The following is a 16,758-nucleotide window of genomic DNA, read 5'->3' on the forward strand; positions in this document are numbered from 1 at the left end:
AAGATGGGAAAGATTTAGTTACGGTTAAACTTAGTGTTTGTTTCAATTTTGGAACCTGTGTGCAGTCAGGAGGGACTTGTTCATGGTGTGCTGGCCTTAGCCTTGGTCTAGAGCTGTAGCAAAGACCTCGCACCACATCCCAAACAATACTCAAGAGTACTTAAAGCTGGAGTAGCAGAACAGTGCTGAATTGTGGGCTGCAGAGGCTGTTTGTTTCCAAGCTGCCACACGTCATTTTCAGGGGATTGTGAGCAGCCTGTAAAGAGCTTTGTCAGGAAAGTGGTGCAGGTGCACAGGAACTCTGGAAGCAATCCTCTATGGAGGGCTCAGAAAGGAAGAGCAGGACCCATTAAGAGAGAGACAGTCTGAAATGGTAACTTAATATATTCAAATTTAATGAAAGCACATTATAAACATACCATAGCCACAACTTCAGACAGTTTCAGTTCATAAACAATAACATGAGGTAGACTGACTAGTGAAGCTAGATTCACCAAGTTTTTGGTTAAGAAAACTTTACACTAGGAAAGCAACGTTTTTAACCCTCTTCCAAAAGTCACAAAAAGCAATTACATAAGTTAAGCAAAAAGCATCTGCATATGATTCTTTAAATCTTAGTTTACATTCAGTTTTAACCTGTGAATAGACAAGAACATCTACAGGTAAAATATAACGCTGGCCAATTTTCATACATTCATAAGAATGGCCTTAATGGCAAGGCTTAAAACCAAAATGGAATAGCAATCATGTGCCTGTCAGCCAAGGGTCTCCTTGCCAGGAATTCACAGGCAGCCAATTTAAAGTGTCCCATGGGACAGGCCTGTGGTGTTGGGGCTGGTGTAGTGCACTCTGGCCAGAGCATTACCAAAACTCCTTGCTTCCATAGGGGACAGCACTAAGGAAATGGGTTACTATTTGCTGGTAAAGGCAGGCAAATACACTGATTTTCTAAATGCACTCTCAGCCCTCAGGATGATTTTGCTCTGCTCCACCAGTGGGCTAGCTCCTCCTGCTAGTCTCAGCACCTGGAATTTTAAGAACTTAGTGCAAACATCAAATACATGAACAAAAAGGAAACCATTTTTGAACATGTAATACCTGACACTTTTCTACACCGTGCTAAGACTGGGGGCTGGCCTTAAGCCCTCTGGCAAAACCAGAGCTACTGGAATACATTCAGGCATGTAGCAAACAAATAATTTTTTATATCCCTATGTCTTCCCAGTGTTAAAATAGGTAAGGCAGGTTGTATCTGAAGGAAAATAAAAAAAAAATTACTGAAAGGGGTTGTTCATGTGAAATTTGCTAAATTTACAGCATCAGAAATAATGCTACATCAACACAGACATATGCAAACCATTTTCCTTTGGCTCTCTGTCAAATATATTATGTTTATTCATCTGTAAACATCTCTTCACAAGATAAAAAAAGTTGCTTAATTAACACTATGCCTTAAAAAAAAATGCAGCTTTGGCAGGTCCTTCTGCAATGACTGCAGGTCAGGTATAAAGATGCATTAATTTCATTGCTTTTTGGGGGAGTAAATTCATATTCCTGAATAGCCTTTAAGAACACTCTGCATTTTTCTTATTGATAAAGGGGGGATCAAGATGTGCAGAAAGACAATTGTTGGGGGATGTGTGTGTAAACCTCAGGGAGACAACACCTGCTAAGCGTGAGGGGAACAGAGCACTGCTGCATACACCTCTGACAGCCAAATGCTACGGCATCGAGTTGATCCTGGAACACCTTCACGAGGATCAGTATTGCAGCTGGAAATACAACAGTGTGTGACTGCTGCAGAGCCAGTATTTACAGAGGTACACGGATGATGGTTTCAGGTGATGTGATCACACATCTCTGCTTCTGGAGAGTCCCTCCTGAGCAGTCCCAGCTCCCTGGGACTTCTCCTCTGCTCCCCCCCTAGGAGCTACTGTAGAATACTTTCTGTTTCTCTTGGGTCCAGCTCAGGCACTGTTACACTCCTGCACATTTCTTGGTGTGTTGCTTCATACAGGGGTATGACCTGATCTCAGCTCTGCAGCCAACTGGAGTCGAGTGTAAAGAAAAAGGAGAATGAGTTGCAGGCAGTCCACCACAAAGGCACCGGACAAACAGGAGGATGCATTTCCAATACGCAAAGGGGGACGGACCGCAAGTTTCCAAAGCTCTGAGGAGAGTGAGAAACGGAGGGTGATTTGCTGGGAAGTTACTCTGGCCTCTGACTGAAGAGAGAGCAGCTCTGAGAAGCCTTTTGCTTTGGGCCCTGGAGCTGAGGAGCCTGCTGGGGCGAAATACCATTGCTAAGGGTGCACAGTGCCTGCCACGTGTTTGCCCATTTGTTCAGGTTTAAGTAGTAAACTTTGAACACCTGTGGAAATTTTGCCAAAGACAGTTTCAATACGTACACAATTACAAATTTTAAACTAACACTGCACAGAGAACAAGACTATTCCTCGTAATACAAATATCTACTTTATATTGTAGTTTCAAACCCCTGAGTATTCCTGTACCACAGCACAGAGCTGAAGAGACATGGTGGGCTCTCCTCCACCTATCTTCGATAAATTCCACATGCTAGGGTGCATTTCATGTAACACATTCAAGCTTACAGCTGCAAGAGGAAAGCAGCTTCTTCCCCTAACTCAGCTGAATATAAAAAGGATTCTTCTTTGATGAAACAACATCCTCTTCCCAGATCCTACAGCTTGGTTGGCTGTATGATTGGCGTCGGTGGTTGTGAACGATATGAGAATAACTGGAATCCAGGATCCTTTAAATCATAACCAATGTGGTAATTTTACCCCAAGGAATAAAGCTTCTTCAGAACACGGGGAATCCTTTAGAGCAGTCAAGATAAATATTGGTTGCACTTTGCTCCACAGTGATTGTACTTTTTAAAAAAAAAGTTCTTTTTTTTTCTTTGTTAGCGGTTAGCGAAGCTTATATGTGGCGTCCCGTGAGGAAATAGAGAGGTTCATCATCACTACTGTTTGCAGTTTGAAACTCATCCCGAAGCCGGAACTGCCACTCATCCTCCAGCTCCAACCGCACTATTGTCTGCCGTAGCGAGCTTCTGTCTTGACATATGACACACAGGGTGGCACCTTCAATTGAAAAGCATGTTAGATTCTCAAGGTACAATAACAACTCATTTCCTTCACTGATTTTCCTAAGATATTTTAAAGAAATCTCTGCTGCTAGAGAGGAAAGAAGTAGTACTACAAGGGTCTATCACCACCAGCCAGTCCAGGCTCAGATCAATCCTTTGAGCCTCAGGACAGAAACGAATGTGTCCACTCCCAAGAAGGCACAGACACAGAGAAACAAGCATGGTGTGGGGTGTGCTTTGGATCACAGGATGTCACTGCCTGACAGCCAGGCAGTGTCAATATCATCAACTGCAGCAGAGAGAACATTAATTGGATCTTTAAATTAATACTGATAATTAAGCTCAAATTAAAGCATACTGTTTTGTTTATTTCATAGGACTTTTAGGTTTGTAGAAGGTCAGTGATGAAATTCTATGAAACCAAACCAGTCTCACAACTGACATAAGAAAATCCACTGACTTTCTTAAGTATGAGTGCTGCCCTTGGTAAAGCACTCTAAAGAGTCTGTAATTTCTTCTGTGGCTTAACAAATTTAGAAACTTCATTCCACCTGGTGTTACACATGATCATTTAATAAGCAGGAGAACTGGACACCTTCAGGAACATCCCCAGGGTGTCTTTGTGCCTTCTTCCTCTGTCCCTGCCTGGGTCAAGAGGGCACAGGAGCAAACTTCAAAATGTGGTTCTTGGAACTGGCTGAGCCATTCCTATGGTCCCCCTGCACATGCACCATCCTCAGTCGGCAAGACAGGGAAATGGCTCAGCTGTGCCACCACAACTGCACTGGAGCTCTGCAACACACTTCAGCATTACTGAATTCCTCTGGCACTTTGCTAATTACCAGCATTAAGACAAAAATTAAGATTTTTAAAAGGTTTATCAAGTTCTGGTGAGGCAGACCAAATCATCCTTCAGCTAAGAGCTGTCCTTATTTACAGAACTGAAGATTTACTACCATTATAGACTGATTGCCAAAGCAGAATTTCCCATCCTCATCAGTAACATCTATGCTCCCAACTCTCAAGTTGCTGACTGCACAATTCACTGCCTGATTTCCAAAATCCTTGGCGATGTCACTTTAAAATAACTTAATGAATGTCATTTATCAATGCTTACCTGAGGTTCGATTATCTGCCAACAGGAACAGAAGTTTCATACACCCCTCTAAAACCACCCCATCTATTTCTTTTGAAAACAGTGCCAAAACAAACTGAAAATAATGGAACTGCTTAATCCAGCTGTTTATTCCTCTGCCTTTGCCTTTCCATCCACACTATTATTAGTTGGTGAGAGGCACCCAGGATGCCCAGCAGAGAAGTGAGATTACCTTTGAGAAACCTGAACCTCTTGAGGAGGTCTGCACCGACAAAGGAGTCGCAGAGATAGAGCAGCAGTCCGCTGAAGAACACCCCTTCACAGTTGACATTGACTGAGTGTGGGCGAGAGCTAATGTAGCATATGGCCACCTGAAACACAAGGGGGAAAGAAATGCTTTCTGTCCCAGAAATGTCTAAGGATGACATACATGGAATGGAACAGAGCTTAGTGGTAACAGGCAAGTCAGCTGGTGCTCTGATAAAAATCCAATCCAACAAGATTGCAGTACTGAGCAAACTTTCCCAAAGAAGAAACACATGGAACAAAGCTCTAGATTCAAATTTGGTCACCAAGTCTGCAACACATTATTTCAGGGCTCTGTGTAATTCAGTTTGATTTTTTTTTCCCCTCTATAAATTACCTGCTTATAATGACTGTATAGATTATACAGGTTATCCTAATAAGGATACATTTGTCAAAGTAAGCAATTCCATAAGTAGGGGAAATCCTGATGCTTGTGGTTCCAAGTACTCCTGCGTCTCAGTGCTGTGATAGCTGTTATATAACAAAGGGTGTCTCCTCTATCATACCACTGACCTCCATAAAATTTGTCTGAACAACACCTTTGTTAGACATTGACCCGGCTCCAGACCGTTCAAAAATTCTAAACTCCCCATCTACAGACATGTAGAACCTATTTGCAAAAATCGAATTTCCTTGAAACACAAGTTCATAAAAAGAGAAGCATCAAAGGATGAACACCAGGATTTGTGAAGAATGGCATCACTTTCAGGGTTTTGCTTTGTATGAAATATTATTTCAGACAGACATGCCCAATTCCTTTGCAAATTATGGAATTATGTTACACTCATCGAGATCCCACTGTTATCATTGATCCATGAGATCCAAGATCACTGACTCCAACTGTTAACCCAGCACTTCCAAGTTCACCACTAAACCATGTTGCCAAATGCCACATCTACACATCTTTTAAATACCTCCTGGAATGGTGAACCCACCACTACTCTGGGCAGCCTGTTCCAGTGCTTGACAAACCTTTCCATGGAGGAATTTTTCCCAATATCCAATCTAAACCTCCCCTGGCACAACTTGAGGTTGTTTCCCCTTGTCTCATCATTTATTACCTGGCAGAAGAGGCTGACTCCCACCTGGCTACAGCCTCCTTTCAGGTGGTTGTAGGGAGTGATAAGGTCCCTCCTGAGCCTCCTTTTCTCTAGGCTAAACACCCCCAGCCCACTCAGCTCCTTCTCATCAGATTTGTGCTCCAGACCCTTCCCCATCTTCACTGCCCTTCTCTGGACATGCTCCAGCACCTCAATGTTCTTCCTGGATTAAGGGGGCCCAAACCTGAATACAGGATTTGAGGTGTAGCCTCCCCAGTGCCGAGTACAAGGGAATGATCCCCTCCCTGGTCCTGCTGGCTACAGCGTTGCTGATCCAAGCCAGGATGCCATTGGTGTTCTTGGCCACCTGGGCACACCCTGGCTCATGTTCAGATGCTGTCAACCAGCGCCCCACCCCCAGGTCTTTTCCTTTGTGCAGCTTCCCAGCCACTCTCCCCCAAGCCTGTGGCACTGCATGGAGTTGTGGGACCCAAGTGCAGGACCTGACACAGTCCAGCAGTCACATTAATCCATCACAGACCTCTGGTCTCTACCCACACCAGCCAGCTGAAGGCTTCACCACCAGCTGCTCCCATGGATTGGTGCTTTACTTCCAGCAGCAGAATCTGTTTGAGACCAAAGTCTTCAAACGTTACCCTTGATGCTGAGGAAGGGCATTTCAACACAACAAAGATATTGAAGTAAAGCTTTGCATTTCCTTGTCTCCATCATCCCTGCAAATCTCTTGTACCTCGAGCCCGATGTTCAGGTAGCAGTCGATGGCCAATACCGGGTTCTTGAAGTTGTGAATGGCCTTGGGGAAGAGTTTGTAGGTTGCGTGTTGAAGGAATTTCTCCAGGAGGAACTGAGACGGGGCTGCCAACAATGTGTGCTCGCTGTCAGGGGCACAGACATACTGAAGAGGCATTATTGGTGCCACGCTCTCTGAGACCTGCAGTGAAACCAAGGGGAAGCCCTTTTAACCCTCCTACTCTGTGTATTTGCTCTGCTGGAGTTCCACTAACTGGGGAAAGGACTGACATGACAGAGCAGAACGAGAAAGAAGAAGAACAAAAGGATCAAAACTCCCCATTCAATTTTCACACAGCACCAAAGCACAGAAATAAATTAATTCCTTGTTCTGTGCTTGCTACATACTTCTGTGGATATCTGCTTGCCTAAAGAAGGGACATAAAATGTGGAGTTCAAACTGTCACAGTGGCCTTCATCCTGCCTTACTTGTGGGCATTATATGAAATTACATACTCCTTGTGTGGAGTCATCCATAAAAAGTGTTTTCTATGGTGTTTTCTCATAGGCCAGTCCATCACTACAGATTCCACTGCAACCACAAGGAAAGGAAAATCAGAAACGTTCTTCAAAAATACTTAAACCCAGAGTTTAGTCAGTTAAATTGTGAGGTATGGGAGGTGGTTATTTAAAAGGAGGATGGTGTGGGATGTGTTCAAAATCACCAAGAACACAAACTGTAAGATTCCTAGATTAAGAACAATCCTTTGAAATACACCTCCATTTAATGCTGGAATAGGTGTAACATACTCTGTGTAAAATATTTTATATATTTTTACAAATACTTGGATTTCCCAGGGGGATTTCAGACGGTTGCAGTTTTCAGAGCCTTTCTTCAGCCCACTTTTTGTTAGGAAGTGCAAGGACTGAAAGTTATCACAAATCAGCAAACACCAGAAACTTGTGGCTGTGCTGAATTTTTAAAACTGACTCTGGTACAACTTGCTTGCTTTGGAACAGAGTCTGCAAAATCTTCCTCTGTCCAAGATACCACTGAAAAGCTAGACCAAACTCTTCCCAATCTCAGTCCTTCTTGTAATGATTAGGAAGATTTTTTTAGTAATTTATAAATAGCAAAATGTTTCTTGTTTTCTATTTTTGATGTGGCAGCCCTACCATGGATTAAGCCACGAATGTCTGATGTCAAATAAGGACAAAATAAATCTAAAGAACTAGAGAATTCATTATTTCTAGGGAAAACAACTCCTGATTTTACCCCTTGAGTACATGAGACTTACCATGATTTTTGGCTTAACAACGAAGTCCTTTTGTCCTCCAACCTGAATATGTTTCTTCATGACACTGAAGTTGTTGAAGCGGCAGATGAGGAGGCCGCTGCTGTTGGTCCGCAGATTGAAATCCACATCTTCACAGAAATACCTGGGCATTAAACACAAGATCACTAAACCAGCTGTGTGGCTGCTGTGCACGAGCATTCACACACTCCCTACTGAAATGCACCACTATGGGCTCAGCAGAGATTTTTGGAGATCATCTGATATGGTGCCACTACCAATTTTCTGCAGAGTTCCGAAGACTCATTCCTTCAATGTGCTCCCGTTCAAAGAAAGCAGCTGCTGCTCACCCTAAACCCAAACTAGTCTTCACTTTTCAGTGTGTGCTTCTTTCCCACACCAAATCTGGCTTGTGCTCTCATGCTCATCACATACTGGCATCAGTCATTTTCTCCCCACCCTTTACTTCTTTTTAAATTCTTTTTATGTTTGGGGTTTTTTGTATTACATATTTTGGACTTGGCAGAAGCTCTGCAGTGACCAACCTCCACTTCTTAACAAGCCAGTTCCATATGACATATTTCTCCATAAACTGGAATTAAGGCAAAAATATGGCTTTAGGCTTTAACAAATACTTGGCTATGAGAGAAAAAGCTGCTGGGAAGTAACCTTAGTCCTCCACTATTTATGATGTTGTTCATTTTTATGGGCTGACTCCCACTTCATGATTCAACCTGACACAGAATGTGAAATCAAGAGCTCCAAAAGTCACATCAGCTTGCACTGACAGGCTACAGTTCCTCGCTGAAACACACAGGATCCTTGAAAACAGCAGCAGGAGCCCAAGGTGAGAAACCCCAGGGCCATTTATGGGCAGCAGAGACAGGGTTTATTTGGAGCTCACTTGTCTGGGAAGAAGAAGAATTGGGTATTTCTTCAATCTGTGATGACAGCTAGCAATAAAGGCCCATCATGGCCAATAAAGCACCATCAGATGGGTGCTTTATTGCAAATGCTTTAGGATGAAGTTAGGTGGGGGGTGGGGGGAGGAAGGAAATAGAAATTTTTTCATCTGTTTTTCTTGCAAACTCAAGTGACAGCAGGGAGGACAACTATCTCTGAAGGAAATACAAGGAATCCCTCCTTCTAGGCACTCTGGAAACTCCCCATTCTTCCTGTAACTGGTGCCATTTTGGCTTCTTTCTTGTACTTTCGGTATCCAAATTATTTTTTCTCCTCGGGTTTTTTATTTCCTCACTTTTTCAGTCCTCTGAAGCCCTTCCTTGCCCTTGATCTGTCTCCCTCAGGGTTTTTTTGGCTTATAGCAGTTTTATTTTGATGCCTTACTTATTCAGATGAAACATCCATCACGCTGTGTTTTGTTTTTGTGATTGTGCACTCATTACCTGAGGTAGAATCTTTCTGTTTATCTGAACAGCATTCAGAAACATTGTGACAAATTTCTTATCAAGCCAATATGCTATTTTTCCCCAGATACACATGTACTGCCTACCTGTTTAGGTCATATTGCACATTCTGGGTCAGGTCTATGTTGAGCAGTATAAAATCACGCACGTGGCACCTGGAGAACGGAGCCTTGGATTTCCTGGTGTTCAGCTTGCTGTTCCACTTCTGAACACCCAGTATTGCAAAATGAACAATTTTGGGGGTGGCTTCAATGTGTTGGAGGACACTTTTCAAAGACACATTCTTGCTGAAACTCCCAGGCTCCAGAGACTGGCTGCAAAACATGATCATACACAACACACAAACATATTTTATTATTTTTATATTACATACACTGCATATATTTACACGTGTGTGTATAAAAAGGACCAAAAAATTCCATTGACAACTGAGAATATTTATTCCAGATGCTGTAAAAATATATATGGAAATGAAGACTTTTTAGCAACAGGCAACTAATTTTTGCCCTCATCAGGGCAACCATTCAGAAAACGAGCCTTTCAGCAGGATAAATTCTTACACAGCAATTTATGAAGGGAAAAGAATAATTTTTGGAATGCTATTTTCTCTGTACTGGACAGTGTAAGCAGTGAGAAGATCAAGAGCTTAATGCCTTCTAAGTTCCCCAAATAAACTGTTTGCTCTGAGAAACAGAAATTGAATCAAAACAAAGTAATGCATTGAAAAATCCCTCAAACAGTTGCTAGAAACAAGAGTGGCTCTAGGCAAAGAGCAAACACAAGCAGAGAGGTCTGTTGGAGGTACTGACACAGATGTAAGGGCACAGTCATGTGGAAGTGTTCAACAGCAGGTGTTGCACTGAATGTTGGTGGTCAACAAGAGGAGCATAGTGCCTTCCTACTGCTCTGATGTTGGCATCCCTGCCAGATGTTGGAGGTGAGCCTCGGTCCCAGATGTGCTGCTGGCAGTGCTGGATCAGCGCAAGGAGCCAGCGTGGGTGGGTACCAACCTGGACTGCTCGTGGGGGCTGTGCATGTTCCACAGGACGCAGGAGTCGTCCATGACCACGATGAAGGGCCACACGCACTGGCGCTTCACTCCCAGCTCCTCCAAGCGGTTTCGTTCCAGTTCCAGGTTGTGGTAGGAAAGTTCCTTAATTAGAAACCTGGCAGCACCTGAGGAAATACCATAAAGAAGATGTACAGACATCTTTATTAGACTTTATCACTCTTCCCAGAGAAAGGTAACAGAAACATCTGCTCATTACCCTTTTTGAACTTAGTGCTCATAACACATTAGTTTGAAGATAAATCTGTATATCCCTTTTTCAGTGTGATTAAATCTAAAAGGCAGATTCCAAGAAGACTGGATGCTTTAAGACACTCTGCAGAACACAGTCTTGTGGGCATTAATGAAGTAACTTGTACCAAGAATGGGCTAAGATTGTAAAACTGAAGCTACTTAAAACTTCTTGCAGAATAAAATCAGCATCCATGAAAACAAATTCCAAAGTTCAACCCCCCTTTGTTCAGCTGCAGTTAATATTTACCTTCTGCTAACTAAAACGTTGCAATTTGAATATGTGTAAAACATCTAGAATTTACACAGCAGGGTTGAGTAAAATGAGTGAATTATGGCCCACAAAACATCAGACTTTAGGCTGAGAAGGCACTGATCCATGCAAACATATATTCCATGCCCCTGACAGCAGTTCTTCCACATTTTTGCACAGACATCGCTGCTGCTCTCACAGCAGTTATGTGAGGAGCTGCTGCATGGTTTCCTGCAACAGCATGATCCACATTGTCCAAGGTAGATTTTGGAACCTTCACAGCAATGCATTGATGGTGTCTCTTACCAACTCCAGCATTGTTGAACATGCCTGGCAGGACAAGCATGATGTGGTTGGGCCAGTATTTCCGGTAAAGTGGCATTTCATACTCCTTGACTACCAGGAGGTGCAGGTGGCTGATGCCTTCCATGGCATGGTAGAGGTTCAAGAGTCCATGTTCATGACGTCCACTCGATGGGGTGAAGATGGGACTCTTGACTGCATTCAAATTCTGCTGGAACACAGGGTATTTTGGCAACATTAGGTTAAAAAAAGCAGATTATTCCTGGTAAGGACTTCTATTTGTTTATTTTTTATACCAGATTTTAACATCACTGATTATTGAAACACAAATGAACTGGACGCTAGAAACAGAAAAAAGGAATATTTGCCCTCAAAAAATACATTCTAAGGACAGTCAGGCAAGATTTATACAAAGGACTTTAAAACAAAAAGACAACAGAAAAAACCTGCCCCCGTTAATTTGCATATGTATGCCAAGCTGAGTGCAAGCAGCAGATGGGCGAGAGCAGCACACGCACCTTGTCAGAAACGAGTGGGAGTCGCATGCTTTCGAGATGTTTTCCCTGTTTGCTGAAGACAAAATGGCTCTCTTTGGACTTGGGGATTATAAAATGCAGCTGAACCTCTTCTCCCAGCATCGAGGATGAAAACGTAAATGCATGCAGAGTGGAGTCAGACACCTGAAAACAAACAAGCAGCAAAAAGAGGTTTCCAAGCAGGTGACACATAAGGAGTCTGTAAGGAGGAGGAGTTCTTACAGTCACAGTACTGGAAGCCATCAGAGAAGAACATCCAAACCACTCTTTTTCAGTAATCATTTCCCTCACAATAAGGTACATTATTGAGGCCTTGCTATTAAAGGAATCAATTTTCTGTATCAGTAATGGTCTTTGGCCAAACTGGACTCTTCTGAAGTCCATTTCAGCTAGCAATTATTTCTCAGTATTTACAAAGAGGAGTCAAATGTACAGATACACACACACACACACTCACACACACAAACATGCATACATACTAGGAAAAAAACTGTCCAAATCAATTTACCTACAAGGTTCAAAGAGGAGTGCAGTATGTGGGGGTGCCTCCACAGCAGCATGCACTGTCATTCAGACACCTCAGCAGGAGCACTGCTGTACTGGTGTCAGTGTAGTATTTTTACTGTGGCAATTCTCTCCTAAGTAGTTGTGTGACCAAAGCAGACCACACCATTAACAAGGCTATGAAGAATGTGGGTGAACTTAAGTTTCACAGCACTTCAGTGAACCATGTAAGTGCATACAAATGCCTACACAGCTGATAGATTTCATCCTACAAAAGCATCTGTCTTACTATAAAGTCAAATCACTCTTACCAATGAGTTTTCTATAATATTTTGCTAAAAATTGAAATAATTAGCCTAAGGCGGAAAATGCAAGGGACTTTATTTAGGTTTTATTAAAGCATTTAAGAATCCCTCTCTCTTCATAATGTTTGCTATCCAGTGACCCCCCTCTGAAAGCGTAATTTCTCTGAGCTTAATTATCTTAATTCTATATACACAACTTACACTGGCACATAGAAGTAGATGTTTATATTTATTAGTACTAGTTATGTTTAACCACATGCACAAAGATAAGAGGAGGGAACAACAGATGTCCTTGGGGAGGATTTGCTTCTGTCAACGGACTTAATGAAGCATGAGGCTTAGATCAGACCTGCTGGTGCTGCTCTGAGGGAACTGGCATTGTGCACTGCCAGGTCGGGGTCTCTACACTGCCATACCTTAATAGCAAGCTGCTGGAAAACATTAGCGAGCAAGGAATGAATGAATGGAGATAAGAAACTTCCAGGTAAATTGCTGCTGGTGGTTAAGAAATAATGTGTGAACTATTAACCGGGAATAATCTTACTTGCCAGTCCTCTGTGAGCAGAACTGTTTGCTTTAGAAATGAAAGGTTTTTTTAACTAAACAGATTAAAATGTTCATTTCTGTCCAGCGACTCATAAGCTACTGCTGAGAAGGATGCTCAGTTACATACAAAGCAAGGAAGAAGGAGGCCTTGCCATCTCCCATCACAGGTGTGGATGGCTGGCATTTAGGTTAGACAAGCATTTCTCTTCATTTTTAGTTTTCTCCCTTGAGACACTGCAAACCCTCTGGGCCGGCTGAATAATGCTTTGGCTTCAGAAAACTCATCACAATATTCACCCTTTGCCAGAGGCAGCTGCAGAGGAAAACTGCTCATTCAGAACGTGGCAGACACAGCTGATGCTCCTGGGTCTGTAGCTCAATATCTCCCCTGAGAATGGAAGAATTAAACAATTCCATCTGAGGGAAGGTGAAAGCATGAGTCCTGAGATGACAGCAGTATGCCTGCAGAAACCATAATAGAAAAACAAGGATGCAGTTTACCCTTAGACCTTGACACCAACCTGTGCAGCAGGATTAATGTCCATGTACTGATGGCACTGCTCACAGTGATGGAAGGTGTTGTAAGCTGCATATTTAGTCAGCATCATGGACACAGTCTCCCTTTTCTTAGGTTCCTCTGATTTTGTTTCTTTGTTTGTTTCTGTGCAGAAAGAAAAGGAGTAACAGAAATTTTAGGAGCGTTAAAAACCAGATATTTTGATTCTGGTAAAAACTGTAAAGAATACATAAATTTTTTTTCCACTTAATTTTGGGAGATTAAAGGTTCTTGTGAACTTCTGTTCAAATGAACCAATAAACACTGAGTCTCTGTAGGAAAATATTCCTTAAAAAGTCTACATTTTACCCACCTTGTTTCACTCTTGAGAGTTGTTCTGTGTATACAGGACTTATATTTCTGTACTTAGGGTCATGTACACTCAGGTCGAAAGATATTTTGCTGAAGATCTCAATGTCTGGCCAGTGGTCATTGCTAGACTGAGTAACTTCACTGTTTTCTGTATGATCTGCAACAACACACTCCAGGTAAGCAGAATCAGATACTCACCAAACAATGCTTTTGTGATGGTTGCTGCTTTACCAGTTTTTCCAGTTGCACTGGAACTCACACAGGCAATATCTCTGAACATCGTAAATAAGACCAGTGAAATTACAATCCACATAAAGCCACCTCAAAGAAATGGCAATTCCTTAGAAAATGTATGCAGGAGAAGAAGCCTCCTAGGTACCTTCCTGCACTGTCCCTCATCATGCTGCTGAGGTAGAATTCACTCTGGTTCAAGTATAAAATGCTCAGATGAATGGTCCTATTTGTGCAGAAGGCATGGGTGTAGTGGTTTTGAATCTTTCTGCGATGGAATGAAGAGCACTGGGTAAATGAGAAGCAAAAGTATCCAAAGGCAGAAGGATGAAAGCAAGGAAAGAGAGGCTGTATACATTCATGAACTAGTAGTGATAAAGACAGTAGAAGACACACTCCTATTATGGAATAGGATGTGGCCAGCAAGGATCAAATGAAAGTTTTCTGTATTGATCCAAAGGAGATAAGTCTAAAGTAAAAAATCAAGTTTAAGTAATGGGAATGGTAGAAAACACTGGCCTAAGAAAACAGCTTTGGAATGCAGCTTGGACATGAGTCAATTCAGATTAAAATGAGATGGCAGAACACATGAAAGTAGGTGTGTAACTGAGGTTACTGATTTTAGAAAAGAGAATTCTAGTGAAAAGAAGGTTGGGTATGCGGACGAGCACATGCTCACCCTACCCTGATGCAAGAGGAGAGACAGTAATCTAAAAAGCTCTGAGTCTATTACTTTGACCTGGGTAATATTCAAAATTGGGAGAGGGTGAAGGAAGTAATTAAAGATGTTGAATTAAATGAAAAATTTGATAAAATGCAAATAGGTTGACTAAAGAAATCCTGTGTTATTTTCATTATATGGCCATGAAATACCTATTTCTCTGAACAAAGGAAATGCAATGAATCTTACCCTTCTGGACTCAAGTACTTGGTATGATACTATAAGACAAATTATTAATACAGCCGAAGAAAATGTCTGTAAAGAGTTGACTAAATAGAAGATGGCAGCATGTAACATTGTAAGCCTTAAGGCAGGTGATACTGTAGAGGGGCACACTGTTTAATATTTTCACTAATGTCACCAGCTTAAACAAAAAATTGGCTTAAGTTTGCTGGTGGCACAATGCCAACATGGAGAAAGAATCAAAGATCAGCTGGAAAGAATTCAATGGCCTCAACAACTGTAACAACAAAAACTTGGTGACATTTAACAGAAAAAATGTGAGTCACGTGTATATTCAAGGATTAATAACAAGCACTTCTGCAGCAGGTTGGGAGCTCCAATGACAGAGTTGCTGAGAAACCTTGGAGTACAAGCTAAGCATCAATGCCAGTGAAAAGGGAGAATGGAAAAGACCAGTGCATTCATAGGTTTCACCAGTCATGAGGCTTGCAGTGGGGGCAGGGAAATACATGAGCTGTTGTTCACATTCACATGTTGTGAACATTCAGTTCTGCTCCCCCATGCACCAGAAGGATAAATTGAAAATAGATATGTAGGCCAGAGTAACAAACTGATAAGAAAATAAAGAGCCTGTCATTTGTGAGAATCCTGTAAGAAGATCCAGACTACCTAGATGAATGCTGAAGGGGAGGTAAGATAGCTGCCTGACCACTCCAAAGAAACAAACCTCAAATAAAATAAAAAGTATTTTAATTTAAATTACTATGCTTTTTAGCCCCAAACAGAATGTGAATAAATGGGACAGAAACATATTTGGGGTGTAGAATAAAGTAGTATCTAAAATACTGAGAACACAAAGGCTCTGGAGAAGCATTCCAACAGAAGTAGTGGGAGCAAAAAAAACCACAAACAAAAACCCCAACCAAACCCAAACTTCTCTTCTGCTGGAGTTCCATGCATTCCTGGCAGGGGTGTGACACACTGCCATGATCTCAACAGGCCAGTCAGCATGATGCAGAACATCTCTTGCATTTTAATATTTCATCCTAAGTTTCTGTGGTACTTTAGTTCGAATAACAAAGGAATTACATCCCCCAAAGCTTCAAATAAAAGGAAAATATATTCTTTCTTTTTCATTAAATAGGACTGCATGAACAGAAATATTAGCCTTTTCAAAGGTTCAACACTACATTTTCAGGTTGTCAGTCTAATGGTCATGAGAATTATGTACCAGAACACCATGAAGAGGACTAAAGAGGACTAATTTTTAAAAGGTTTTGCTTTTCTCAAGGCAAAGTCCTGCCATGGCAGTTAATGGATCTGTGAGATCTGACAAATGAGCACAAATCCAAAGAGGATCCTGCTCCCCTTTATCCTCAGCATAAAACCTGCAAACTGCAGACAGGAGACAATCTTACTGAAAATGGGTATATAGCTTCTAAATAAACATAAATAATAGTTAGGTTTCAGCCAGGAACAAAATGTTCTGTCTGCTTAAAAGCAGCCAGCACTTGAAAACCTGCAAGGAGACAGAACATGGGCAGATGTTGCCCATTTACAGCTTTGTGCTCACTTTTGTTTGAGTGCTACACAAACATATCAGCCCAAAATACACGTAACAGCTCTCAGACAAGCCCATTATAAAGTTCACTTTTTTATCAATCTATACTGAAATATATGCAGACACCTAGAGTCCAGCTACACACCAATGGAGAGAACATGCAGTAGGTATAATTCATAGTCTTTTAGTGAGCCTAAAAATTTCCTTGCTGAGTAATACACAATGTAGACTCTTTATGACAAATCTTAATAATACCTACTAAATACTTACTGGCATTAATCTCTTCTTCATCATACACATCTACCTCCAGCAACCGGATCAGCATGCGGAAGAGAATCCTTAGGAACTGCAAGTATGAACCAGTCTTTCCAACCTAAGCCAGAGACGGAAAAAAGTCTAAATGCCAACCCAAAGTACTACA

At 41.8% G+C, this 16,758-nt stretch overlaps 1 protein-coding gene across 2 annotated transcripts; it reads right to left on the reverse strand.

Annotated features, from left to right (window-relative positions):
- Positions 1 to 366: 366 nt before the first annotated feature.
- On the reverse strand, positions 367 to 16,707 carry LOC120512148 (GREB1-like protein). 2 transcript variants are annotated; one of them, XM_039730154.1, is made up of 11 exons: positions 16,608 to 16,707; positions 13,643 to 13,798; positions 13,295 to 13,434; positions 11,401 to 11,562; positions 10,886 to 11,090; positions 10,037 to 10,202; positions 9,113 to 9,340; positions 7,603 to 7,744; positions 6,306 to 6,506; positions 4,441 to 4,579; positions 367 to 3,107 (listed from the first exon to the last, which is right to left on the reverse strand). In XM_039730154.1, the coding sequence occupies exons 1-11, from the start codon at positions 16,660 to 16,662 to the stop codon at positions 2,944 to 2,946; spliced, it is 1,758 nt and encodes a 585-aa protein (XP_039586088.1). In that variant the 5' UTR covers positions 16,663 to 16,707; the 3' UTR covers positions 367 to 2,943. The 2 variants fall into 2 exon arrangements, with proteins under 2 accessions (XP_039586088.1, XP_039586086.1); XM_039730152.1 differs by having other exon boundaries at positions 10,886 to 11,093.
- Between the last annotated feature and the right edge of the window lie 51 nt (positions 16,708 to 16,758).

This window comes from Passer montanus, unplaced genomic scaffold (assembly GCF_014805655.1).
Source record: "Passer montanus isolate IOZ18808 unplaced genomic scaffold, ASM1480565v1 scaffold70, whole genome shotgun sequence".
Taxonomy (NCBI): Eukaryota; Metazoa; Chordata; class Aves; order Passeriformes; family Passeridae; genus Passer; species Passer montanus.

Excerpts from the sequence above, each read along its gene's own strand:
- LOC120512148 (XM_039730152.1), bottom strand. The coding sequence starts at position 16,662 with ATGCTGATCCGGTTGCTGGAGGTAGATGTGTATGATGAAGAAGAGATT. Across the intron at positions 13,435-13,642 it reads ACTCTCAAGAGTGAAACAAG|AAACAAACAAAGAAACAAAA; the intron begins GTGGGTAAAATG and ends CTTTCTGCACAG. Across the intron at positions 7,745-9,112 it reads GTGCAATATGACCTAAACAG|GTATTTCTGTGAAGATGTGG; the intron begins GTAGGCAGTACA and ends TTTAATGCCCAG.